The 27,675-nt window shown below is 44.0% G+C and overlaps 1 protein-coding gene across 4 annotated transcripts in view; it reads left to right on the top strand.

The window, feature by feature from the left end:
• Positions 1-27,675, top strand: part of LOC139265612 (serine/threonine-protein kinase PAK 3) — a 261,203-nt gene that overhangs the window by 137,182 nt on the left and 96,346 nt on the right. For all 4 annotated transcript variants that reach the window (XM_070882746.1, XM_070882745.1, XM_070882749.1 and 1 more), the window contains exons 2-3: positions 17,672-17,868; positions 24,550-24,650. In XM_070882746.1, the coding sequence (XP_070738847.1) occupies positions 17,694-17,868; positions 24,550-24,650 (276 nt within the window). In that variant the 5' untranslated portion in view covers positions 17,672-17,693. The remainder of the gene's footprint in view (positions 1-17,671; positions 17,869-24,549; positions 24,651-27,675) is intronic.

Genomic DNA, 27,675 nt, shown 5'->3' with positions numbered 1-27,675 from the left:
GGCAATGTATTAGCATGCAATTTTGGGTCATCTACCTGGTACATGGTATCTACCTAGCCAGATTCCTTAAAGTATGCTATCTTCTCCTGCATTTGTTCCCAAATCCTACATGTACTGTGGACGATGTTGGACATGCATGCCACCCTGTGCCAGGAATAGCACAGTGCCATCCTTTGATAAGCCCTTGAGTTGTAAATGGGGCAACCTTCCAGCGATCATATGGGTTGGGAACAGTGCCGCTCCACCACTTCTCCAGAGACTTCATTCATACTTTCATATTGGATTTTCAATCCTTTTAGTTTGGACCATCACTTCTTCCCACCTGCATACCCATTGCAAAGGCTGAAAACCTTGTGAACCATTTTTGAGCCTTTTAAAAAGGATGCAGCAGTTGTTAGCAACATATATGGGCACATCTCTTTACTTTTGAGTAGCAGTTACTTAAAGGTGATATTCTTCATCACGTTATCTGCGCAAGACTCAGTGCTCAAGAGAATATCCAAAAGAGATTTATTAGCTGGCCGTGCTCACTGCATGGGAATTGGGCCTTGCAATGTGGTTCTGGGAGGATTTTAGCCAGGATAACTCAATTCACTCTATAGTTCATATGTCTCAATTATATACCATTTTTGAAACAATTGACTTACAATGAGAGCTGTTACAAGTGTAGAAGATACTTTTAATCTATTATGTGAGAAAACGTCAGATTTAACCCCTTGCTATAGCAAACCGCCCCTTAATGGGGGCTTAACGGTTAAATTCATTGGCGCGCCTTTGTAAAGTTGGGCAGTGAGGATGACGTTTTGGGCTGAATTAGAAACAGACACTCACACACAAAAGGAAAATTTGGTGACGCAATTGATAAGATGATTTTTATTTAGTGTCGATGGCAGCAGATAAACAGCTGCATAAAGGCAGCAAGCAGGGAACAGCACTGCTGACCAGGATATGGTGTAGCGAGGTATTAGGCTGAAGCAGGTGACTTTGCTACTGACTCCGATTACAGAGCCATCTAAGAGCAAGGTTTGAGATGACTTTTATATAGTTGTGCATACGGCACAAGAAATTGTGGGAGCTGTGACTCTGCCAGTGAGATCTGGTTTTAAATGAAGACGAAGAGCTTGTTGGAAATGTAATTTACAACTCACCAATTGTCCAGTGAACCAGAGATGTAAAACAAGTGGGTTGAGACGATTGTGCATCTTGTGGCCAAAAAAAAATTGGCACCAGTGGTGATAACATTTACACTTGTTGTCGATGGCTGAGCGGCTCCCAAAAGAACTTCGTAACATCTCAACTCATCCAGAGACAGCATCCCTGCCAGGTATTGCATGATAGTGCTTTTCACCAAGCTCTTGACTGTCATTGGTAGCAGCAAAGAGGCATCAAAGTATTGAGTACAATATAGAGGGACTAATAGGCATTTAAGATTGTGCAATAATTTACCCTTAAGTTCTGTTTTCTATGCAATGTAAGGCTAGTCAGCACAGATTGTAATTTGAGCTATGACTTTATAACCAGGAAGTATTTCGACGTAGTTTTACCATTCTCCTTTTTGAAATATATGCTGCTCACTATCTTGTTCTGAGCATATTATTCCATTTCCTCTCTACCCCATCCATCCCAATTGGTGGGGGGGGGGGGTCCTATTTTTTTGTTTGAAGGGTTATAGGTTTGTAAAATCTGACAAATATTTGAAGAGTTCCTCATTATATTTAACGAAAGTCGGGAAAAGTTCCTTGAATGATGATCACCTAAATGATTTGAAATGAATTAGTGCTCGTGAGTCCAGCAGCTGAGCTCACTGCTGATCGTGATGTCTAAGATCTTGTGATTGCTGTTGGTCTCAATGCTGCACATTATCAGCTGCATTGTCCATTTCCAGTAAGATAAGTGCTGATTGAGAGTGAACCAATCTGTGTTTCTTAAAGGGAGAGAAAGAGATGAAGGAAATCTTGATTGTTGTTCTTGTTCCACTTGAATTGTAATTGCTGCTGATCAGCCAACAAATGCCGCTGGTAGAAAGGAGCGACCTTTGACACTAAATGTCCTGCTCTTGCTTTTGGGTCAATGATGTGCAGTGGCAAGTAGACCGATGGACCTGAGAGATTGCAGAAGAGATAATAAGAATATCAACAACAGAATAAAATATAATGGGGGGGTTTAACTATACCTGCCCAGCAGAAAGAACATAAGAAATAGGAGCAGGAGTAGGCCATTTGGCCCCTCGAGCCTGCTCCGCCATTTAATAAGGTCATGGCTGATCTGATCCTGGCCTCAACTCCACTTCCCTGCCCGCTCCCCATGACTCTTGATTCCCTTATCAGTCAAAAATCTGTTTATCTCCACTTTAAATATATTCACTAATCCAGCCTTCACAGCTCTCTGGGGTCGAGAATTCCAAAGATTCATGACCCTCTGAGAGAAGAAATTCCTCCTCATTGCCATCTTAAATGGGCGACCCCTTATTCTGAAACTTTGCCCCCACTGGGCATCACAAACTGGGCATGTGGGCAGTTAAACCAGCAGGGTCCTAATTCACATATATAAATCAGCATCTAATGACATCATCAGGACCCAACATCAGGGTTCTGTAAAGAATATATGACCTATGCCTATACTTAACTCCAATCTCTTATAATCAAATAATCATCTAGCTCTTTTTTTTCTCTGCAATTAGAATAAGTTGCAACCCTAACAAATAGTAATAAAATCACTAAGATTTTACAAAAAGTGAAATTAGAAATGCAACTGGATCCAGTTCTTTTCCTTTTCAGTGCAGTTTGCTGGTTTATGAATATGCATTCATGAATGTCTTTACTATATAAAGAGGAGAGCCCAACCACATATAATATTTAGCAAGACCTACAGTTAGCAATCATGGGAGAGTTATGCTCATGCCAAGTACTGCTGCTGATGTAATGGTATCATCAATGTTCTGTTCCTGATCAGACCTGATTGGTGATTCACCTACCTGAACAAGTCTTTACTCTGGCATAGATGTGGCATTGTAATTGTGGCTGATTGCAAACTGCTACAATTTGCAAATGTGTGACCTATGTGTTGTACTAACTTTATTGGTAATCTCTATGAAAGTGGTCCTGCTGGAGAGATGCGATTTGAAATACTTGACTTCCTGTTATATAAATCTGTATTTTGAATATAGCAGATGGCAAAATATTTCCCAGTTTGTGCATCTTTCTGTAATATATCAATGTTTGATCTAATTAAGTAACTCTGGCAGTCTGACACACGCTGTGAATAAATGGTGTGTAGAGGTCTTTCTCAGCAAAAATCAGAAGGCACGGTTCAGAGAGATGTCCATTTGCTTTTAGTAGCAAAAAAGGGAGTAGCTGATCATTTTAAGGACTGTTTATTGTAGCATTTTTATGTAGTCACTGTATAATAAAATCCTGTTTTTTTTTCTCCTTACCCTTGTTGCCTCTGTTTTTATCTCCATGATGCTCTCCTTCGCCTGGTAGAGTCTATCATGTAAATTTTTCCACACCCTTGATCAATGTTGCTCAGCAAGGTTATGCTTGAACTGTATAACATGTTTGGCCACAGCTAGAGTACTGTGTGCAGTTCTGGTCAGCACATTATAGGAAAGATGTGATTGCACTAGAGAGGGTAGAGAGGAGAGTTATGAGGATGTTGCCTGTATAGGGGAATTTTAGCTATGAGGAAAGATTGGATAGGCTGGGTTGTTTTCTTTGGAACAGAGGAGGCTGAGGCATAAAATATTATGAGGGGCGTATGTAGAGTGGATAGAATGAACCTATTTCCCTTAGCAGAGGGGTCAATAACCAGGGAGCATAGATTTAAAATAATTGATAGGAGATTTGAGGGGAATTTTTTTCACCCTGAGGGTGCTGGGGGTCTGGAACTTACTGCCTGAAAGGGTGGTAGAGGCAGAAACCCTCACAACATTTAAAAAGTACTTGGATGTGCACTTGAAGTGCCGTAACCTGCAAAGCTACGGACCAAGAGCTGGAAAGTGGGATTAAACTGGATATCTCTTTGTCGGCCAGCACGGCCTCTTTCTGGGCTGTAAGTTTCTATGATTCCATGTTTACACTTGACATTCGCAGGGAAGTATGTGTATGTTTAAATCTGCTAATGGGTAAAATTGACACTCCATGCAGCTGATGATGCAACACATTGTGGTATTGCTGCTTCTTAATCACTAAGCATTAGGATATGCCACAAACCCCAAATCCCTCACCTGCTGAATTTCGACTGTCCTGGGGGTTGAGTATATAGAAATCCTTACTTTTTGTTTAGAGGGATGAAGAGAAAAGCTTACGATAAATCACCCTGGGATTTCTTGCACACAATATGGTAAAAAGAGGCCGCTCATCCTGTGACTCAACCACCTGGTTCCACTCCATAAACCATTTCCCAAAGGACGAGGAAAAGAAATTAAATGGGAACTAAAATATTTACTGAAAATCATTAGTTGTCGGTCTGCAAATTAATCTTAACTTGTTTCCACACACACTCCAGCTCCAGACAGATCTTTGAAGATTATTTTTTACTCTTCTTGTGCAGAACAAATGCTTACCAGATGTACGCTGTCATGTATACAAATGCTCACTCCAATGCTGAATGTTATTTAGCCTGTCATTGGAGACTGGATAAAAGGTATTAGCCAGGATTCAATAGTATCAGTAAATTTGTCCCATCCTTATCCGTAGAGAGCACTGCTGTGCCTCTAGCTGTACATAAATGTACAGATTGCCACACTACCTATAATCGAGATGTTTCAAATCCAGTACTTTAATTTTCATTATTGTAATATTAACAAACATACAGCAGCAAATTGATGTGCAGTACATAGCGGGACCTGTTAAAATGCCTTTGAACAATAGTTTGCTAATGCACAACTGCACAAATGCAGGAATCAATTTCTAAATGGTCACTATCTTTGTAAAAACGTTAGCGAACCTTTTCTATTTGGAGAGGAAGGAAACATATGCATCACTTTTGCTCGAGTGACTCCACAGGGAAGTGATGCAATAGTGGGTGCATGATGAACCTTTTGCCATTTGCTTGAGGTGGCACGTGGAAGTAAGACACCATCTCTCCACGTAATTAGCTGTAGAAGAAAGAGAAGTATCTGAGGGTTGTCTAACCTTCACTTGGCGCTGACACTGTGAGAAGGGTGTTAATCCATTTTTTATGAAGGGTTCACCTGCCCACCCTCTTGGCTAGAGAATAGTAAGTGATATGGCAAAGGAGCTGGAGCGTAACAGCCCATATTATCATGATCCCTTTGAAGGGGATAATGCAGAGTGGCAATTGATTCTATACCTTGGGTAGTTGGACTCATTTCCAAACTCTCCCAATCACCTTTACTGTCGAGGGTTCTGCTAAGTGTAGTACTTTACAGTTAAGTCCTTGTGTGGCAATGACATGGTTATGCAGCATGTTTTACATTTCAGACCACACATCAGAGAATTTTCCTAGATGGAAAATATGAAACTTGGGAGAAAACTGTAAAGGATGCATTGAGTCGAATGCCCAGAAATGGAAGCAGTGAGACAGTTACTGCTGTTCAGGCTGAACTTGGGAGATTTTGTAACACATGTTCTCACTAATACACATTTGATCAAATAGTTGTATGGCACAACTTTCATCTGTGCAAAGCAGTTTTATGTTGCACCAAAGCAAGGTGGTCAATGTAAGAGCTGTGTGACAGTCACGGTAATGAATACTTTTTGAAATGGTGCAAGACTACCTGGAGGGGAAAGAATTTGAATTCATATAGCGCCTTTTAGTCCTCAGGATGTCCCCACGTGCTCCACAGCCAATGAATTACTTTTTGAAGTGTACTCACTGTATTAATGTAGATAAGCACATCCAATATGCACCAGTTACAGTATAACAGCAACTGATGTGAATCCACAATTTTTAATGTTTTTTTTTCAGGTGGTTCGCTGAACCATCTTTAATACTAAATGTTAAGCTTAAAATTTTAAAGAGCTTCTTTCTAACTTTAACAATATCACTGGCAGTTAAAGACAGATGAACCGATTTCTGTGCATGCATTTAAGAACGGAACTCTGCCTTCTCTGATTTGCAAGTGGACAGTATAACTGGTACTGTATATTGTATCATTGTAAAAAATGCTACTGATATACTATTAATGCCAACAGTATAACTGCAGATATAAGCGAGCTGGCAGTCTCAGAAATAATACCTTAAGCGGGTAGTGACAGTGCTGATCTGATTTAAGTAGAGTATTTATAATTTTTACAAAGTATGAAATGAGAAAAAGCCATTCTGCTCAACAAGCCTACTCATAATACAGCATGTACATTTTATAAGCTGTACTTACCAGGGCTCCAAAGGGAAGTCAATAACCTGAAGTAAAACTTTCAAAAGGTGAAAATTGTGTGAGCATTTTCCTTGCTCACTGAGCAAAATCTAAAGGTTATCCACCAAAGACTGGAACCAACATTATTTAAGGCTGACTAGTGGCATTTGCACAGATGACAATTCCTAGTTCCCAAGCTAAAGGAATAATCATTTTAATAAGGACAGCTATCGAATTGAAAGTAATGCTGATACAGTTTGACATACAAAAGGGGTTGCATCCGAAGAAACTGATGAGAAAGTTAATTTTGCTTTATTAAAATATTTCCATTCCGTCAACACCAGTTTTTGCAAATCAATGTTCTGCATGCAGGGTGATGAGTCTGGGATATTCCATAGGATTAATGAGACAATGTTTTGAGACATTGCCAAAGCATGTGCATTTAATTCCTATCTAAATTTATCGATATTTGAGTTTGGACGTTGGGTAACATTTGGCTGACAGAGCCTTTCCCCCTGGAATTATTCAGCATTTTCTTTTAAAATCTGCCTGTGATTATTCACGTCCCTTCAGAGATGAATTTGGGTGAAGCCCATGACAATACAAATTATTGTTTATGGTTGAACCCAAAGGATAATTAGAGAAACCCAAAGCCATAACATTTCCCTGAATACGCAGTACCTGTTGGCACAAACTAAACCAATTTGTATTCTTGCTGTTATCCTGGTATGGAACTGTAGTTTTAGTTCATAAATGATATAAAGATGGTATTCCCTCTATTTCCCCCCAAAGATTTGTCCCGTTTCTCTGATCTCTTCTGTCCCACGTACACTATGCAAGATTCTAATGCATTATAAAAAAGATATAGAGGCACTGGAGAGGGTGCAGAGATTTACAAGGATGATGCCAGAAATGCAACAGTTATACTATCAGGAAAGGATGAATAGGCTGGGTCTCTTTTCTCTTTTCTCTTGAAAAAGAAGGCTGAAGGGTGACCTAATGGAGGTTTTTAAAATTATGAAAGGTTTCGATAGTGGATATAGAGAGAATGTTTCCACGTAGGGAAGAGCATTAACTAGAGGCCATTTGTTGTGTATCTGTAAAGCATGCACTCCCATGTTCCACCACCAGGGGGCACATCCCCTGAAGTCCCAAGGGATCCCAGCATCCGTTGGGAGCACTGTATATAAGCCGGCCCCTAAGGCCTGTTCCTCACTCTGGAATGTCTTAATAAAAACTGAGGTCACTGTTACTTTAACCTTCCTGTGTGCAGTCTCATCTGTGTTAGGAACACAATAACTGGCGACGAGTATACGAATCCAACGCAAAGATGCAGCAAACTATGGGCATCCTGGAGAAGTTCTCGGAGGGTGAGGACTGGGAAGCCTATGTCGAACGGCTAGACCAGTACTTTGTATCCAATGAGCTGGACGGAGAAGGAACCGCTGCAAAAAGGAGAGCGGTCCTCCTCACGGTCTGCGGGGCATCGACCTACAGCCTCATGAAGAATCTTCTGGCTCCGGTGAAACCCACAGATAAGTCGTAAGAGGAGCTGTGTACACTGGTTCGGGAGCATCTTAACTCGAGGGAGAGCGTGCTGATAGCGAGGTATCGGTTCTACAGATGCCAGCGATCTGAAGGTCAGGAAGTGGGTTTGATGGCTACCTGGAGCAAATGCTCAGACTTTTTTTGTACTGGGCATTGGCCACGAGGCCATCCTACGAAAACTTTTGACTGTAGAGACACCTTCCCTCAGCAAGGCCATTGTGATAGCACAGGCGTTTATGTCTACCAGTGATAACACCAAACAAATCTCTCAGCACACAAGTGCTAGCAATGTTCATAAATTAACTGGAATTATGTTTGTGAGCAGAAATGTACAGGGCAGAAAACATGAGTCTGCAACTGCCAGCAGGCCTCTGGCGACCCAGATGACTCAGAGTCCGCAACAAAGGACGAATGCAAGGCAATTCAGACCTTGTTGGCGTTTTGGAGGCTTCCATTCAGCTTATTCATGCTGCTTCAAAGGGTATGTTTGCAAGAGCTGTGGAACAATGGGGCACCTCCAACGAGTTTGCAAATGAGCTGCAAGCTCTGCAAAACCTGCTAACCACCACGTGGCAGACGAAGATCGGTCCATGGTGGATCAAAGCAATTTCGAGCCTCAGAGAGAAGAGGCAGATACTGAAGTACATGGGGTGCACACATTTTTGACGAAATGTCCACCTATAATGCTAAATGTAAAAATGAATGGCTCACCTGTAGCCATGGAACTGGACACTGGCGCTAGCCAATCCATCATGAGTAAAAAGATGTTTGAGAGACTGTGGTGCAACAAGGCACTCAGACCAGCCCTGAGCCCCATCCACACGAAACTGAGAACGTACACCAAAGAGCTTATCACTGTCCTGGGCAGCGCCATGGTCACGTTCACCTACGAGGGCACGGTGCATGAACTGCCACTCTGGATTGTCCCGAGCGATGGCCCCACACTGCTTGGAAGGAGCTGGCTGGGCAAAATCCGCTGGAACTAGGATGACATCTGAGCGCTATCACATGTCGATGAGGCCTCATGTACCCAGGTTCTTAACAAATTTTCTTCCCTTTTTGAGCCAGGCATTGGAAACTTTTCAGAGGCAAAGGTGCGGATCCACTTGGTCCCAGAGGCACGACGCATCCAACACAAGGAGCGATCGGCACCTCACAGGATGACGGAGAGAGTGGAAATCGAGCTGGACAGGCTGCAATGCGAGGGCATCATCTCCCCAGTGGAATTCAGCGAGTGGGCCAGCCCGATTGTTCCAGTACTCAAAAGTGATGGCACGGTCAGGATTTGCGGCGATTATAAAGTAACTATTAATCGTTTCTCGCTACAGGACCAATACCCGCTACCTAAGGCAGACGACCTATATGCGACACTGGCAGGTAGCAAGACGTTCACCAAGCTCGACCTGACTTCGGCCTACATGACGCAGGAGCTGGAGGAGTCTTCGAAGGGCCTCACCTGCATCAACACGCACAAGGGGTTGTTCATCTACAACAGATGTCCGTTTGGAATTCGGTCGGCTGCAGCGATCTTCCAGAGAAACATGGAGAGCCTACTCAAGTCGGTACCATGCACGGTAGTTTTTCAAGACAACATATTGGTCACAGGTCGGGTCACCGTCGAGCACCTACAAAACCTGGAGGAGGTCCTCCAGCGACTGGATCGCGTAGGGCTGCGGCTGAGGAGGTTGAAATGCGTCTTCGTGGCAACAGAAGTGGAGTTTTTGGGGAGAAAGTTCGCGGCGGATGGCATTTGGCCCGCAGATGCCAAGACAGAGGCTATCAGGAATGCGCCCAGGCCACACAACGTCACGGAGCTGCGGTCGTTCCTGGGACTCCTCAACTATTTTGGTAACTTCCTACAGGGGTTAAGCACCCTCTTAGAGCCCCTACATGTGTTATTGTGTAAAGGTGAGAACTGGGTATGGGGAAAAAAAACAAGTAATTGCTTTTGAGAAAACCAGAAACATTTTATGCTCCAACAAGCTGCTTGTATTGTATAACCTGTGTAAAAGACTTGTGCTAGCATGTGATGCGTTGTCGTATGGAGTCGGGTGTGTATTACAACAAGCTAATGTTGCGGGGAAGCTGCAACCTGTCGCCTATGCCTCCAGGAGCTTGTCTTAGGCCAAGAGGGCCTACAGCATGATTGAGAAAGAGGCATTAGCATGTGTGTTCGGGGTAAAGAAAATGCATCAGTACCTGTTTGGTCTCAAATTTGAGCTGGAAAACGATCACAAGGCCCTCACATCCCTCTTCGCTGAAAACAAGGGGATAAATACTAATGCCACAGCCCGCATACAAAGGTGGGCACTCGCGCTATCAGTGTATAACTATACCATCCACCACAGGCCAGGCACCGAGAACTGTGCGGATGCTCTCATTCGGCTGCCATTGCCCACCACGGGAGTGGAAATGGCACAGCCTGCAAACTTGTTGATGGTGGTGCAGCCCGCAGACTTGTTGATGATGATGGAAGCATTTGAAAATGATAAATCACCTGTCACAACCCGCCAGATTAGGACTTGGACCAGCCAAGATCCTCTGCTGTCCCTAGTAAAAAAACTGTGTACTGCATGGGAGCTGGGCCAGCATCCCCGTTGAAATGCAAGAGCTAATCAAGCCGTTCCAGCCCAGCGGCGAAAGGACGAGCTGTCCATTCAGGCAGACTGCCTGTTGTGGGGTAACCACGTAGTGCTACCCAAAAAGGGTAGGGAGATGTTCTCTCGGATCTCCACAGCACACACCCGGATATAGTAATGATGAAAGTGATAGCCAGATCCCACGTGTGGTGGCCTGGTATCGACTCTGACTTAGAGAGGCGGGAGTCGAGAGAGGCAGCGGCCTATAAAAGGATCAGCAGTCCGGGGAGCGTCGAGAGACGCGGGAGTCGAGAGAGGCAGCGGCCTATAAAAGGCTCAGCAGTCCGGGGAGCGTCGAGAGACGCGGGAGTCGAGAGAGGCAGCGGCCTATAAAAGGCTCAGCAGTCCGGGGAGCGTCGAGAGACGCGGGAGTCGAGAGAGGCAGCGGCCTATAAAAGGCTCAGCAGTCCGGGGAGCGTCGAGAGATGCGGGAGTCGAGAGAGGCAGCGGCCTATAAAAGGCTCAGCAGTCCGGGGAGCGTTGAGAGAGGCGGGAGTCCAGAGAGGCAGCGGCCTATAAAAGGCTCAGCAGTCCGGGGAGCGTCGAGAGAGGCGGGAGTCCAGAGAGGCAGCGGCCTATAAAAGGCTCAGCAGTCCGGGGAGCGTCGAGAGAGGCGGGAGTCCAGAGAGGCGTGACTTGTGCAGCTCCAGCTGAGAGAAGTCAAAAAGAAGTAGAAAGAAATCAAAAGGTGACGTCACAGCCAACGTGGTAAGTGATTGGCTGCTGATTGGTGAGTAGTTTTTCTTTTTCTTTATTAATCAGTAACTTTTAACATTGTTGTCGGCAATTTAAGTGTATCTAAGGGTTAAGTCATGGCAGGACAGCTCGGTCACGTGATATGCTCCTCCTGTACCATGTGGGAACACGGGGACAACACCAGTGTTCCTGACGACTACATGTGCGGGAAGTGTGTCCACCTCCGGCTACTGACGGTCCGCGTTGCGGAGTTGGAGCTGAAGGTGGATTCACTCTGGAGCATCCACGATGCTGAGAATGACGTGAGTATCATGTGTAGCGAGTTGGTCTTACCGCAGGAGAAGGGTCCACAGCCAGCGAGGGAATGGAAGACCAGCAGGAAGAGTAGTGCAAGGAAGGTAGTGCAGGGGTCCCCTGTGGTCATCCCACTGCAAAACAGATACACTGCTTTGAGTGCTGTTGAGGGGGATGACTCATCAGGAGAGGGCAGCAGCAGCCAAGTTCATGGCACCGTGGCTGGCTCTGTTGCACAGGAGGGCAGGAAAAAGAGTGGGCGAGCGATAGTGATAGGGGATTCAATTGTAAGGGGAATAGATAGGCGTTTCTGCGGCCGCAACCGAGACTCCAGGATGGTATGTTGCCTCCCTGGTGCAAGGGTCAAGGATGTCTCGGAGCGGGTGCAGGACATTCTAAAAAGGGAGGGAGAACAGCCAGTTGTCGTGGTGCACGTTGGTACCAATGACATAGGTAAAAAAAAGGGATGAGGTCCTACGAAATGAATTTAAGGAGCTAGGAGCTAAATTAAAAAGTAGGACCTCAAAAGTAGTAATCTCGGGATTGCTACCAGTGCCACGTGCTAGTCAGAGTAGGAATCGCAGGATAGCTCAGATGAATACGTGGCTTGAGCAATGGTGCAGCAGGGAGGGATTCAAATTCCTGGGGCATTGGAACCGGTTCTGGGGGAGGTGGGACCAGTACAATCCGGACGGTCTGCACCTGGGCAGAATCGGAACCAATGTCCTCGGTGGAGTGTTTGCTAGTGCTGTTGGGGAGGAGTTAAACTAATATGGCAGGGGGATGGGAACCAATGCAGGGAGATAGAGGGAAACAAAAAGGAGGCAAAAACAAAAGACAGAAAGGAGATGAGGAAAAGTGGAGGGCAGAGAAACCCAAGGCAAAGAACAAAAAGGGCCATTGTACAGCAAAATTCTAAAAGGACAGAGGGTGTTAAAAAAACAAGCCTAAAGGCTTTGTGTCTTAATGCAAGGAGTATCCGCAATAAGGTGGATGAATTAACTGTGCAAATAGATGTTAACAAATATGATGTGATTGGGATTACGGAGACGTGGCTCCAGGATGATCAGGGCTGGGAACTCAACATCCAGGGGTATTCAACATTCAGGAAGGATAGAATAAAAGGAAAAGGAGGTGGGGTAGCATTGCTGGTTAAGGAGGAGATTAAGGCAATAGTTAGGAAGGACATTAGCTTGGATGATGTGGAATCTATATGGGTAGAGCTGCAGAACACCAAAGGGCAAAAAACGTTAGTGGGAGTTGTGTACAGACCTCCAAACAGTAGTAGTGATGTTGGGGAGGGCATCAAACATGAAATTAGGGGTGCGTGCAATAAAGGTGCAGCAGTTATAATGGGTGACTTTAATATGCACATAGATTGGGCTAACCAAACTGGAAGCAATACGGTGGAGGAGGATTTTCTGGAGTGCATAAGGGATGGTTTTTTAGACCAATATGTCGAGGAACCAACTAGGGGGGAGGCCATCTTAGACTGGGTGTTATGTAATGAGAGAGGATTAATTAGCAATCTCGTTGTGCGAGGCCCCTTGGGGAAGAGTGACTATAATATGGTGGAATTCTGCATTGGGATGGAGAATGAAACAGTTAATTCAAAGACCATGGTCCAGAACTTAAAGAAGGCTAACTTTGAAGGTATGAGGCGTGAATTGGCTGGGATGGATTGGCGAATGATACTTAAGGGGTTGACTGTGGATGGGCAATGGCAGACATTTAGAGACCGCATGGATGAACTACAACAATTGTACATTCCTGTCTGGCATAAAAATAAAAAAGGAAGGTGGCTCAACCGTGGCTATCAAGGGAAATCAGGGATAGTATTAAAGCCAAGGAAGTGGCATACAAATTGGCCAGAAATAGCAGCGAACCTGGGGACTGGGAGAAATTTAGAACTCAGCAGAGGAGGACAAAGGGTTTGATTAGGGCAGGGAAAATGGAGTATGAGAAGAAGCTTGCAGGGAACATTAAGACGGATTGCAAAAGTTTCTACAGATATGTAAAGAGAAAAAGGTTAGTAAAGACAAACGTAGGTCCCCTGCAGTCAGAATCAGGGGAAGTCATAACGGGGAACAAAGAAATGGCGGACCAATTGAACAAGTACTTTGGTTCGGTATTCACGAAGGAGGACACGAACAACCTTCCGGTTATAAAAGGGGTCGGGGGGTCTAGTAAGGAGGAGGAACTGAGGGAAATCCTTATTAGCCGGGAAATTGTGTTGGGGAAATTGATGGGATTGAAGGCCGATAAATCCCCAGGGCCTGATGGACTGCATCCCAGAGTACTTAAGGAGGTGGCCTTGGAAATAGTGGATGCGTTGACAGTCATTTTCCAACATTCCATTGACTCTGGATCAGTTCCTATGGAGTGGAGGGTAGCCAATGTAACCCCACTTTTTAAAAAAGGAGGGAGAGAGAAAACAGGGAATTATAGACCGGTCAGCCTGACATCGGTAGTGGGTAAAATGATGGAATCAATTATTAAGGATGTCATAGCAGTGCATTTGGAAAGAGGTGACATGATAGGTCCAAGTCAGCATGGATTTGTGAAAGGGAAATCATGCTTGACAAATCTTCTGGAATTTTTTGAGGATGTTTCCAGTAGAGTGGATAAGGGAGAACCAGTTGATGTGGTATATTTGGACTTTCAGAAGGCGTTCGACAAGGTCCCACACAAGAGATTGATGTGCAAAGTTAAAGCACATGGGATTGGGGGTAGTGTACTGACATGGATTGAGAACTGGTTGTCAGACAGGAAGCAAAGAGTAGGAGTAAATGGGGACTTTTCAGAATGGCAGGCAGTGACTAGTGGGGTACCGCAAGGTTCTGTGCTGGGGCCCCAGCTGTTTACACTGTACATTAATGATTTAGATGAGGGGATTAAATGTAGTATCTCCAAATTTGCGGATGACACTAAGTTGGGTGGCAGTGTGAGCTGCGAGGAGGCTGCTGTGAGGCTGCAGAGCGACTTGGATAGGTTAGGTGAGTGGGCAAATGCATGGCAGATGAAGTATAATGTGGATAAATGTGAGGTTATCCACTTTGGTGGTAAAAACAGAGAGACAGACTATTATCTGAATGGTGACAGATTAGGAAAAGGGGAGGTGCAAAGAGACCTGGGTGTCATGGTACATCAGTCGTTGAAGGTTGGCATGCAGGTGCAGCAGGCGGTTAAGAAAGCAAATGGCATGTTGGCCTTCATAGCAAGGGGATTTGAGTACAGGGGCAGGGAGGTGTTGCTACAGTTGTACAGGGCATTGGTGAGGCCACACCTGGAGTATTGTGTACAGTTTTGGTCTCCTAACCTGAGGAAGGACATTCTTGCTATTGAGGGAGTGCAGCGAAGGTTCACCAGACTGATTCCCGGGATGGCGGGACTGACCTATCAAGAAAGACTGGATCAACTGGGCTTGTATTCACTGGAGTTCAGAAGAATGAGAGGGGACCTCATAGAAACATTTAAAATTCTGACGGGGTTAGACAGGTTAGATGCAGGAAGAATGTTCCCAATGTTGGGGAAGTCCAGAACCAGAGGTCACAGTCTAAGGATAAGGGGTAAGCCATTTAGGACCGAGATGCGGAGGAACTTCTTCACCCAGAGAGTGGTGAACCTGTGGAATTCTCTACCACAGAAAGTTGTTGAGGCCAATTCACTAAATATATTCAAAAAGGAGTTAGATGAGGTCCTTACTAGTAGGGGGATCAAGGGGTATGGCGAGAAAGCAGGAATGGGGTACTGAAGTTGAATGTTCAGCCATGAACTCATTGAATGGCGGTGCAGGCTAGAAGGGCCGAATGGCCTACTCCTGCACCTATTTTCTATGTTCTATGTTTCTATGTACGGCAAATGCAGCGTGTGTGCTCAGTTGAGCCAAGCGCCCAGAGAGGCACCACTAAGTTTGTGGTCCTGGCCCTCCAGAGCATGGTCGAGGATCCATGTCGATTATGTGGGCCCGTTTCTCGGTAAAATGTTCCTGGTGGTGGTGGATGCTTTTTCAAAATAGATTGAATGTGAAATAATGTCGGGAAGTACCGCCACCACCACCATTGAAAGCCTGAGGGCCATGTTTGCCACCACGGCCTGTCTGACATGCTGGTCAGTGACAACGGGCCATGTTTCACCAGTGCTGAATTTAAAGAATTCATGACCCGCAGTGGGAGCAAACATGTCACCTCGGCCCCGTTTAAACCAGCCTCCAATGGGCAGGCAGAGCGGGCAGTACAAACAATCAAACAGAGCCTCAAACGAGTCACAGAAGGCTCACTCCAAACCCGCCTGTCCCGAGTACTGCTCAGCTACCGCACGAGACACCACTCGCTCACAGAGGTGCCCCCGGCTGAGCTACTCATGAAAACGACACTTAAACCAGACTCTCGCTGGTTCACCCCAACCTGCATGATCAGGTAGAGAGCAGGCGGCAGCAACAAAATGTAAACGATGGTCGCGCCACTGTGTCATGGGAAATTGATCTGAATGACCCTGTGTATGTGCTAAACTATGGACATGGTCCCAAGTGGATCGCGGGCACGGTGATCGCTAAAGAAGGGAATAGGGTGTTTGTAGTCAAACTATACAATGGACAAATTTGCAGAAAGCACCTGGACCAAACGAGGCTGCGGTTCACAGACTGCCCATAACAACCCACAGCAGACACCACCTTTTTCGAGCCCACAACACACACCCAAAGGATCAACGACACCACCCCGGACCAGGAAGTCGAACCCATCATGCCCAACAGCCCAGCAAGGCCAGGCTCACCTAGCAGCCCTGCACAGCCAACACACCAGAACAGACATTTGTACCGAGGCGGTCCACCAGGAAAGAAATGCTCCCGACCGCCTCAACTTGTAAATAGTTTTCACTTTGACTTTGGAGGGGGAGTGATGTTGTGTATCTGTAAAGCATGCACTCCCATGTTCCGCCACCAGGGAACGCATCCCCTGAAGTCCCAAGGGATCCCAGCATCTCTTGGGAGCACTGTCTATTAGCCGGTCCCTAAGGCCTGTTCCTCACTCTGGAGTGTCTTAATAAAGACTGAGGTCACTGTTACTTTAACCTCCCTGTGTGCAGTCTGATCTGTGTTAGGAACACAATACCATCAATATAAAATAGTCACCAAGAAATCCAATAGGGAATTCAGAAGAAAATTCTTTACCCAGAGGTGGCGAGAATATGGAACTGGGTACCACAGGGTGTGGTTGAAGCGAATAGTATAGATGCATTTAAGGGGAGGTGAGACAAGCATATGAGGAGAAGGGAATAGAGGGTTATGCTGATAGATTTAGATGTGGATAGTCAGGAGGAGACTCGAGTGGAGCATAAACGCTGGCATGGACAGGTTGGGCTGAATGGCCTGTTTCTGTGCTGTATATTCTATGTAACTTCCTGCTGCACTTGGATCTGAGAAAGCTAAAGTGCAGGAATAGGTTTGTAACCAATCTTATTAAATTATATTTATATGGTGATAAGTAAAAATAAATGTATTTGAAATGCAGTGTAAATTGGGGTTTTTGATGATCGTTTGCATGTTAGTAAGTACAGGAGCATACATGGGCGTCATAAATGATCCTGCTCGTAGCACACAGATGGTTTTCCTGCAGAATCGTGCAGCACAATATGGTCCAGTGTTAGTGCATTCACTTTAAATCATCAAAGTGAATGATATATTTGGAGGTTGGGGGGAAGGAGGAAACATTCTATATTATAATACCAATGCAGTTATATTTGAAATTGATCTTCTTTCCTGCTCACACTCTCTCCAACACCACCCAACCACCCCCCTGCCCCTGCCCCCACCCTTCAAGCACACTGATCAGCCTATCACTGGGTTGTAAATCTAGGTTGGCATTTTGTAATAGGCATATGGTGAACGCTTCGAAGATGATTCCATTTTTGCAATGTAACCTGTGTTGTGAAACAACTTTAAGTTGCGTTTGGAAGAAGTGGGTGGGGTGGGGATGGAAAGAGAGTGCAATTGCCACAATGTCCAAAGTAGTTATAGGCCGATAAATGTCCCAAAGAAGAAATAGATGATTTTTTTTTCTCAAACCTTGTCATGCTTCATCTTGTTGTTTCCTCATTGAACATGTGCTTTGCTTCATGTAAATGAGCTTCAGCAAGTAATGCCCTATTAAATAATACTGTGTATGTTCCTTTCTAGATACATGTGACGCCTGCTGAAGATGTCAGATAGTGTTGATGCTGAAGAGAAACCACCAGCTCCTCCCTTGAGAATGAACAGTAATAATCGCGATTCATCTTCCCTTAACCACGGCTCCAAGCCTCTCCCACTGGTTCCTGAGGAGAAGAACAAGAAAGCCAGACTTCGTTCAATCTTCCCTGGAGCAGGAGATAAGAGTAAAGTATCAGCCTCTCTACTGTATTTCTAGAGTAGATTCCTTGCAAGGTGAAAGGAAGATGAAAAGACTTGATGCGATGAGACTCTTTGGTCTGTGCAAAGTTAGCTGATCTGTGCTGAGGTTATGTAGATATGCTATATTTGGTCTCCATGTTCCTGAGTTAGGGAGGGGAAAATCATCAAGATTTTGAGCACTACCTGATAAGTGCTGTTGGAAAGTGTTGAGTGTGTGGTTGTTGGGTGAGGGCAGGACATGGCTTGGCTGGGATGCTTCCAACTCAACCCCATTGTTATTCACTGTTTTAGTTCACACAGGAAGAATGGCACATGTGTGAGACCATAGGGTAACCAATGCATGTTGTTCGCAGGTCTGCTGTGCCTGCGGGCCCAGGAGAGGTGAGTGCCAGCCCACACTGTGCTATATGTGCGCACTAGATCCATGCAGCAGAGCTGGTCTCCAGTCGTCTTGGTTAATCCTCGCCACTGGACCAAGACCTAGCTCTGTCAAGCCCGTGTGGTGGCTGGTGTGCAACGGCCACCGCACGTTAAAAAATCCACGCACAGGCATCTTCCACCCTTCAACGTGTAGTTCGGGACCTGGAATGTCAGATCCTCCATTGAAACACCTGTGAACTCATCCCTTTTTGGTGTGAAAGCAAGTCATCCTCAGTACGAGGGACCGCCCATGAAGTTGATGAGCCAATGCCTGTGAAACCATGGCCGAGTGTGAGCCTTTAGTCGAGGAGGGCCCGAGAAATTCCTCCCATTATGCCGTTATAAGGTCTGAACTGAACTCTTGCCAGCTGAGCCTGGCATAAGTTCCTTTTTAAGGGCCTTACTCTGGCCCCAGAAAGGCCAAAGATAACTGATCCCGGAGGGATTGATTAACTTTCCAAGATTGGCTGTTTGATTCCTGAGAAATATTAAAAACATTTTGGAGATCTCTCACTTCATCTCTCTCCCCAAGCCTTCAATTTTCCTACCCTCTGATTCTCCCTTACAGATATGGACTTCTCACTTCAAATAGCATAATGAGCCTGGCCCCACATTGGGAGCAAGCCGACGGCTTTTAGCGAGGGTGAATGGGAGACCTGCGCATTTCCCCCGTCAGTGTCAAACTCCTGGAATTCACACCTAAATCCTCCCATGCAAGTTGCTTCACTCAGTAATATTTTTGGCCTGGTCATAAGTTGTCTGTTTTCGACTCCTAGTTTACATTTGCAGTCCAAATCTCGAAGCAAAGACACTGTCAGACTTTAGTTCATATTAAAAAAGATACGGTTGGAACATGAGGTCTGAAACAAAGAGAATGTGGTTTGCTGTATTCTTACTTAAATCCCACTGACAGTGAGCAGTTTGACGTGAATTTGTTCCCCACTCTAGGGTGAGTTGCAATATGGAAGTGTTCTCAGACTCCTCACTCTGTATTTATGTTGGTATCCAATCTCACCCTTGCTAAAGGCATAGCAGAGGTCCAGAGAAAAAGGTGAACTGCATAAATAACTCAAATAGGATAATGAGCATGGCCCCACATTTTGTGCCTAACCCAAGATTATGGAATTATCAACTTTCTTTTGATATCTTTTTAACAAGGTAGCTGCTGGATTAAAAATGAAGTTAATAGGTTTTGTTCATTTAAATATAATATCTTTCCCCTCCCTCTATATAAAATATACTGATTTATTGGACAGTTTGTACCCTGGGGGGAATCTATCTAATTTCAGCACACTATTGACTCAAAGGGGCAGGATGCTTTAATTGGCATTATTGTGGAAGGCTTGTTAACATTGCCACGAACAGTCTTCCACAAGATAATTGAATGTCAGTCCTTTAACAGAATTGCATTGAAAAAAAGAAAATACTTCTTGAGTGGTGGCAAAATTTTGCAGAATAAATCGGAACTTTTAGTGCAAGAAACAGAACTAAACTTCAGAACAGCTCAGGGTGACATTGAAAGAGATCTGTAGGTATTAGTAGACTTCATTCACTGTAGAACAGCAATCATCAAAGCAAATAGGATGGTAAACTGAAATAGAAATTGCCAGAAACACACAGCGGATCAGTCAGCATGCCGGTTGACATTTTGGGTATAACTAGTCGTCAGAATTGACGGGTTGCAGTTAAACATTAACTTGTCCATTTTTCTTTACAGAAACTGACTGACAGTTGGTTTTGTGATTATATCATATTTTCTGTTTTTATTTCGGAATTCAGCATTTGCAGTTTTTTTTTCCTCCCTTTTATACATACAGATCAGTAAAGAACATGTCAGTGGAGTTCATGTTCAAACTGCACAGTGTTCTGGTTAGACCACACCTTGAGTACTATGTCCAGTTCGGTAACTGAGACACGGGGCACTTTCAAGTCCTGGAGCTGATGCAGAGAAGAGGCACACGGATATTACAGTCTAAGTGCAGAGTCACAAGGAAAGACAGAAGAAATTAGATATTTTAAGCCTCAAAAGGAAATACTGAGAGAGAACATCTTGGGGTATACAAGATAGTAAAAGGTATAGAAAGGGTAAATCTAGGCACTACATAAAGTGGTGTATTTACTCTGGAGGAGCAGTAGCTCGTGCTGCAGTTAATATTGCATCTATTGTAGCACCAAACTTCCTGGTATTCAACATGGTGGCTGTGGAAACTAAGATTTCTAAGCATATTGTTCCAGTTGGTGACTATCTTCCGAATTAATGTCAGGAAATAAGGTTGCTTGCAACGAAATATCATTCTTGTTTGAAACCATTAGAGAAAAGGACATTATAGCAAGTAGATCAAGTTTGAGGCCAATACCATTATCTCCATCTGTAGAAGATAACCTGAGATGGAGATTCAGGAAGATTATTTTGTAGTTGTAATGCATTCATTTCCATTGTCCATATCCTGAACGTTGAGCTTGCCGAGCTGCCACTACATCATATTTGGTGCAGCAGGGAGGGATTCAAATTCCTGGGGCATTGGAACCGGTTCTGGGGGAGGTGGCACCAGTACAAACCGGACGGTCTGCACCTAGGCAGGACCGGAGCCAATGTCCTAGGGGGAGTGTTTGCTAGTGCTGTTGGGGAGGAGTTAAACTAATATGGCAGGGGGATGGGAACCAATGCAGGGAGACAGAGGGAAACAAAAAGGAGACAAAAGCAAAAGACAGAAAGGAGATGAGTAAAAGTGGAGGGCAGAGAAACCCAAGGCAAAAAACAAAAACAAAAAGGGCTACTGAATGCAGGAGGGGTCAAAACTAAAAATCATGGTTTAAAAACTAGTATTAAAACACTCTACCTAAACGCACGCAGCATTCGAAATAAAGTAAATGAGTTGATGGCACAAATCATTACAAATGGGTATGATTTGGTGGCCATTACAGAAACGTGGTTGCAGGGTGGCCAAGACTGGGAATTAAAGATACAGGGGTATCTGACGATTCAGAAAGATAGACAAGAAGGGAAAGGAGGTGGGGTAGCTCTGTTAATAAAGGATGATATCAGGGCAGTTGTGAGAGATGATATTGGCTCTAATGAACAAAATGTTGAATCATTGTGGGTGGAGATTAGAGATAGTAAGGGGAAAAAGTCACTGGTGGGCGTAGTTTATAGGCCCCCAGATAATAACTTCACGGTGGGGCGGGCAATAATCAAGGGAATAATGGAGACATGTGAAAAAGGAACGGCAGTAATCATGGGGGATTTTAACCTACATATCGATTGGTCAATTCAAATCGCACGGGGTAGCCTGGAGGAGGAATTCATAGAATGCATTTGGGATTGTTTCTTAGAACAGTATGTTACAGAACCTACAAGGGAGCAAGCTATCTTAGATCTGGTCCTGTGTAATGAGACAGGAATAATAAACAATCTCCTAGTAAAAGATCCTCTTGGAATGAGTGATCACAGTATGGTTGAATTTGTAATACAGATTGAGGGTGAGGAAGTAGTGTCTCAAATGAGCGTACTTTGCTTAAACAAAGGGGACTACAGTGGGATGAGGGCAGAGTTGGCTAAAGTAGACTGGAAACACAGACTAAACGGTGGCATAATTGAGGAACAGTGGAGGACTTTTAAGGAGCTCTTTCATAGTGCTCAACAAAAATATATTCCAGTGAAAAAGAAGGGCGGTAAGAGAAGGGATAACCAGCCGTGGATAACCAAGGAAATAAAGGAGAGTATCAAATTAAAAACCAATGTATGTAAGGTGGCCAAGGTTAGTGGGAAAATAGAAGATTGGGAAAATTTTAAACAACAGCAAAGAATGACTAAGAAAGCAATAAAGAAAGGAAAGATAGATTACAAAGGTAAACTTGTGCAAAACATAAAAACGGATAGTAAAAGCTTTTACAGATATATAAAACAGAAAAGAGTGACTAAAGTAAATGTTGGTCCCTTAGAAGATGAGAAGGGGGATTTAATAATGGGAAATGTGGAAATGGCTGAGACCTTAAACAATTATTTTGCTTCGGTCTTCACAGTGGAAGACACAGAAACCATGCCAGAAATTGCTGGTCACAGGAATGTGGGAAGGGAGGACCTTGAGACAATCACTATAACTAGGGGGGTAGTGCTGGACAGGCTAATGGGACTCAAGGTAGACAAGTCCCCTGGACCTGATGAAATGCATCCCAGAGTATTAAAAGAGATGGTGGAAGTTATAGAAGATGCATTTGTTATAATCTACCAAAATTCTCTGGACTCTGGTGAGGTACCAGTGGATTGGAAAGCAGCTAATGTAACGCCTCTGTTTAAAAAAGGGGGCAGACAAAAGGCAGGTAATTATAGGCCGGTTAGTTTAACATCTGTAGTGAGGAAAATGCTTGAAACTATCATTAAGGAAGAAATAGCGGGACATTTAGATAGGAATAGTGCAATCAAGCAGACGCAGCATGGATTCATGAAGGGGAAATCATGTTTAACTAATTTACCGGAATTCTTTGAGGATATAACGAGCATGGTGGATAGAGGTGTACCGATGGATGTGGTGTATTTAGATTTTCAAAAGGCATTCGATAAGGTGCCACACAAAAGGTTATTGCAGAAGATAAAGGTACGTGGAGTCAGTGGAAATGTATTAGCTTGGATAGAGAATTGGCTGGCTAACAGAAAGCAGAGAGTCGGGATAAATGGGTCCTTTTCGGGTTCGAAATCGGTGGTTAGTGGTGTGCCACAGGGATCGGTGCTGGGACCACAACTGTTTACAATATACATAGATGACCTGGAAGAGGGGACAGAGTGTAGTGTAACAAAATTTGCAGATGACACAAAGATTAGTGGGAAAGTGGGTTGTGTAGAGGACACAGAGAGGCTGCAAAGAGATTTAGATAGGTTAAGCGAATGGGCTAAGGTTTGGTAGATGGAATACAATGTTGGAAAATGTGAGGTCATTCACCTTGGGGAAAAAAAACAGTACAAGGGAATATTATTTGAATGGGGAGAAATTACAACATGCTGCGGTGCAGAGGGACCTGGGGGTCCTTGTGCATGAATCGCAAAAAGTTAGTTTGCAGGTGCAGTAGGTAATCAGGAAGGCGAATGGAATGTTGGCCTTCATTGCGAGAGGGATGGAGTACAAAAGCAGGGAGATCCTTCTGCAACTGAATAGGGTATTGGTGAGGCCGCACCTGGAGTACTGCGTGCAGTTTTGGTCACCTTACTTAAGGAAGGATATACTAGCTTTGGAGGGGGTACAGAGACGATTCACTCGGCTGATTCCGGAGAGGAAGGGGTTACTTCATGATGATAGATTGGGTAGACTGGGTCTTTGCTCATTGGAGTTCAGAAGGATGAGGGGTGATCTTATAGAAACATTTAAAATAATGAAAGAGATAGACAAGATAGAGGCAGAGAGGTTGTTTCCACTGGTAGGGGAGACTAGAACTAGGGGGCACAGCCTCAAAATACAGGGGAGCCAATTTAAAACCGAGTTGAGAAGGAATTTCTTCTCCCAGAGGGTTGTGAATCTGTGGAATTCTCTGCCCAAGGAAGCAGTTGAGGCTAGCTTATTGAATGTATTCAAGTCACAGATAGATAGATTTTTAACCAATAAGGAAATTAAGGGTTATAGGGAGCGAGTGGGTAAGTGGAGCTGAGTCCACGGCCAGATCAGCCATGATCTTGTTGAATAGCAGAGCAGGCTCGAGGGGCTAGATGGCCTACTCCTGTTCCTAATTCTTATGTTCTTATGTTGATGTAACTTTAGGTTCTGGGTTGTAATGTCAGTTGGAGATGAGATGCCTGGAAATGGAATGCTACTTAGCTGATACAGGGAGAAGAAAAGTAGGGCAAATCTTTGACCCAATTGGATGTGTTGGCCTACGCAATTTCTAAATTAAAGGATGGTCCAAGGGGCTCCAACTTAATAACACTGTTAAATAACTGATTTAATTCAAATTGTACATTATTTACAATGGGTAATGTGTACCCCATGATGACAGCCCACCCACCATCTTAAACATTCACTCCCTCCACCACCGACACATTGTGGTTTCAGTGTATCCCATCTACAAGATGCACTGCAGCAACTCGCCAAGGCTTCTTCAACAGCACCTCCCAAACCCGCAACCTCTACCACCCAAAAGGACAAGGGCAGTTGGTGCATGGGAACATGACCACCTGAAAGTTGCCCTTCCAAAGAATATTCAGAGACAAAAGCTTCCCAACAGCATTCCTTAATTATTTTCTCTCTTCCTGCCGCCAGCAAATAAGAAGAAAGAAAAAGAACGCCCGGAGATCTCTCTTCCTTCTGATTTTGAGCACACAATCCATGTGGGATTCGATGCAGTTACAGGAGAATTCACAGTGAGTAAGCTCTTGTATGAAACATTATGGTCTTATACTAGCAGTTTATAATTGATAGACTATCTTAACCTGATGTATAATGATTTCAAACACTGAAAATAATTGGGCCTTTCTTTTCAGCTTGACATTCTGGACATATCAACACCAGTGGATATCCCACAGCAGCTAGGTGCATTGACCTGCTACTCAGAATGTTAGATTGCAAGTTCTCCCCCCTCAATTCTGAAATGATTTCCTAATTTCAACTCAATTGTTTAGGGAGGCATCAAATGTTCCTTCTTTTAGCTAGAATTAGAACTATGAGTCATAATCTCAGGATAAGGGAGTGGCCATTTAGAACTGAGATGAGGAGAAATCTCTTCATTAGGCCGGTTGTGAATCTTTGGAATTCTCTACCCCCAGAAGGCTGTGGTTGCTCAGTCGTTGAATATATTCAATGTTGAGCAGGTTCGAGGGGCTGTATAGCCTAGTCTGGCTTCTATTTCTTATGTTCTACACAGAGTAGTCTTGAGGTTGAATTTCTAGGCTGGGTTGGTTGATCTTGGATGGAACAGTAGTTGGGGCCACCAAGGTGCTCTCAGTACTCCTGGTGTAGGGAGGGTTCAATCAATCGATCCAGATTCCTGATTCTGACCTCTGTCCCCTGCTGGAAAGGGCACAAGTGTAAATGTCAAGTGTGGGCAGTACTTGGCTGAGCTGTAATGTGCTTTGTAGTGATCTAGCCTGCTGCCAATCACTGTCTAGACTCCGACATTGATAAATAAGCACTGCAGTGAGGTAACCGAGGGCCACCAGCACCCAGGGGATTGTAATCCAGCAATCCAGCAAGAATTGGCATCTTAGGAGAGGAGAGGCGAAAATTGGGGCATGGGAAACAATTGTCATTTAAATTGACGTGTAAGCTCAGGACATTTTACTTCCCATCCATGCAGAGCTACGTGCAAAAGAAATTTCTAAACATCCAGATTCTGTAAAAAATTAAAAGTAGTTACAGGTATTCAGAATAATGTTTTTGCATTAATTTGACTTTCTGCTGTATGTAATTTCTCATATGGCATGGTTTTAAAACACGAACAGAACCACTTATACACTGCCAGTATGATTGCAGAGTACTAGAATACACACACTTTGCCTCTGTATGTTCATGCTTGCTCTCACTTTCTCTCTTTCTCTTGTTCTATCTCATATTTCAAGTGCTCACTGGACAGATTTATTCTCATTCCTCTCTGTCTTTCCTTCTTGCTGGCTGCCTCTTTCTGTTTCAGTCTGTCTGTCTCTCTCTCTTTCCTATTCTGTCTCCTATAGCCAGTGAGTGCAGCACAGAGTGCTTCACATTTGTGTTAAATTTTGCTAGAGCCTTTCTCATAAATAATAATGGTTTCCTAAGTCTGACACCTGCGTGGATTTTTATGAAGCTTTAAAACAGCAGGAGCGGAGTGAAGGATCGAGTAATGAATAACCGTGTCAGATTGGAAAGCTTTCTATGCAGCTGGGGTAACATTAGGATTATTTCTCAGCACCATAAACTATAACTTGCAATTTTCTTTTTGTTTTTAGAATGAAAATCTCTTTATCCCCTATCTAAAATTCTGGAAGAACATAATTGTAAAGACAGGCCATTAGTACAATGCACACTCAATATCATTATCCTGCTTTGCATGAAGGCCTCATAGTAAACCTACTGTAAAATGAATGAAGCAATGACAGTGTTTTGTAAATGGTGAAAGTCCATTATGACTGAGGACTCCTATTAATCACTTTACTTGCACTAACCAAAATGCCTAAGTTAAAAGACATATATGTCCTGTTCTTGCAGTGATTTGTACTGTGCTGGTGGACTGAATAAATATAAAACCTGTATTCTTTCATTTGCTTTTAAACTTAGAAATTTACTTTTACAAATTAATTTAAAAATAAATTTTATTTTAGATAAGTAGAGAGTGCTTTCCAGGTAATACATGTGCCCCTTTTTTAAAAAAAAAAGCTTTTGGTCTTTCCTGCAGATAGTTGAAAGGCTTTTCTATAGAACTCCAGAAGGGAGACATGTCAGTGAAGGAGCGATGTGCAGCGGAGAACTCTGATTACAAGGGGCCCCTCATAAAGTGTCATCGGCAGCTGGTGCCTTTTTAGGAGTAGTTGGGACTTTTGCTGACCAATTTTGTAAAAGATTTTATTTCTCTCTATAAGCTGAGCCCCATTCAATTTCAAATAAAAAATTCCCATTGTGATACTGTGTTTAAAAATGGCAAAATCTGCCAATCAATGCGCAGCTCCATTTGTTCGCTAGCAGATTAATTTCTACCATGGCCCACCTTGATTAAGTATGGCTTTTATAATAAAAGTGCAAAGCCTCAGAGTTTGATGAAAAATTTTCGGCAACCATTTCTTGAAAAGAAATAATCTGGAGCTTGCAAGGGAATGAGCGTGTTTCAGTGAAAGTAGTGTCATTCCCAGTTATCTTCAGCTTTCAAGTCGTTGTGTAAAATGGTAAATGATTACATCACTCCTGAGCTGTTGGGTGTGACCAGTTTGTTTCTTGTTAAAGGAAGCTGAATGCTGTGTAAGCTGACCACACGCAGCCTTCTAAACGGGCACAGAATTTCCTGGAATACATCCCTTGTTGCTGTGTACAAGATACTGTGGCTTGTCTGTTTAAAGCTGTAATGGTTCACAGGTTTCCCAAAATGACTGCCATCCTCCTACCAAACCACACAGATTCGGGCCAAGTCAACAGTTCGGTTGAATATTTCTAGCGCCATCTGTTGGGATAATAAAGGTTTTGCAATGGTAAATTGGTCACTTTCACACAATTGTGTTCCCACTTGGTGCTGACCCCTGCCTATTTGGCCCTGACGAATGTCTCTGATTGACAAGACCTCAGGAGCAAAGATCAGAGGTTAGCGACAAATGCACACATGCACTGTCTCCAAAGCTGAATTCCAGTGGGCAATATCTCTGACAAATGGAGCAGCAAATATTATTTTGTATCGTGCCTACCTTATTGCCTACCTTGTGGGATATGGGC

This window comes from Pristiophorus japonicus, chromosome 6, assembly GCF_044704955.1.
Source record: "Pristiophorus japonicus isolate sPriJap1 chromosome 6, sPriJap1.hap1, whole genome shotgun sequence".
In the NCBI taxonomy this organism is placed as follows: Eukaryota; Metazoa; Chordata; class Chondrichthyes; family Pristiophoridae; genus Pristiophorus; species Pristiophorus japonicus.
This window is presented reverse-complemented; position numbering and strand designations above follow the sequence as displayed.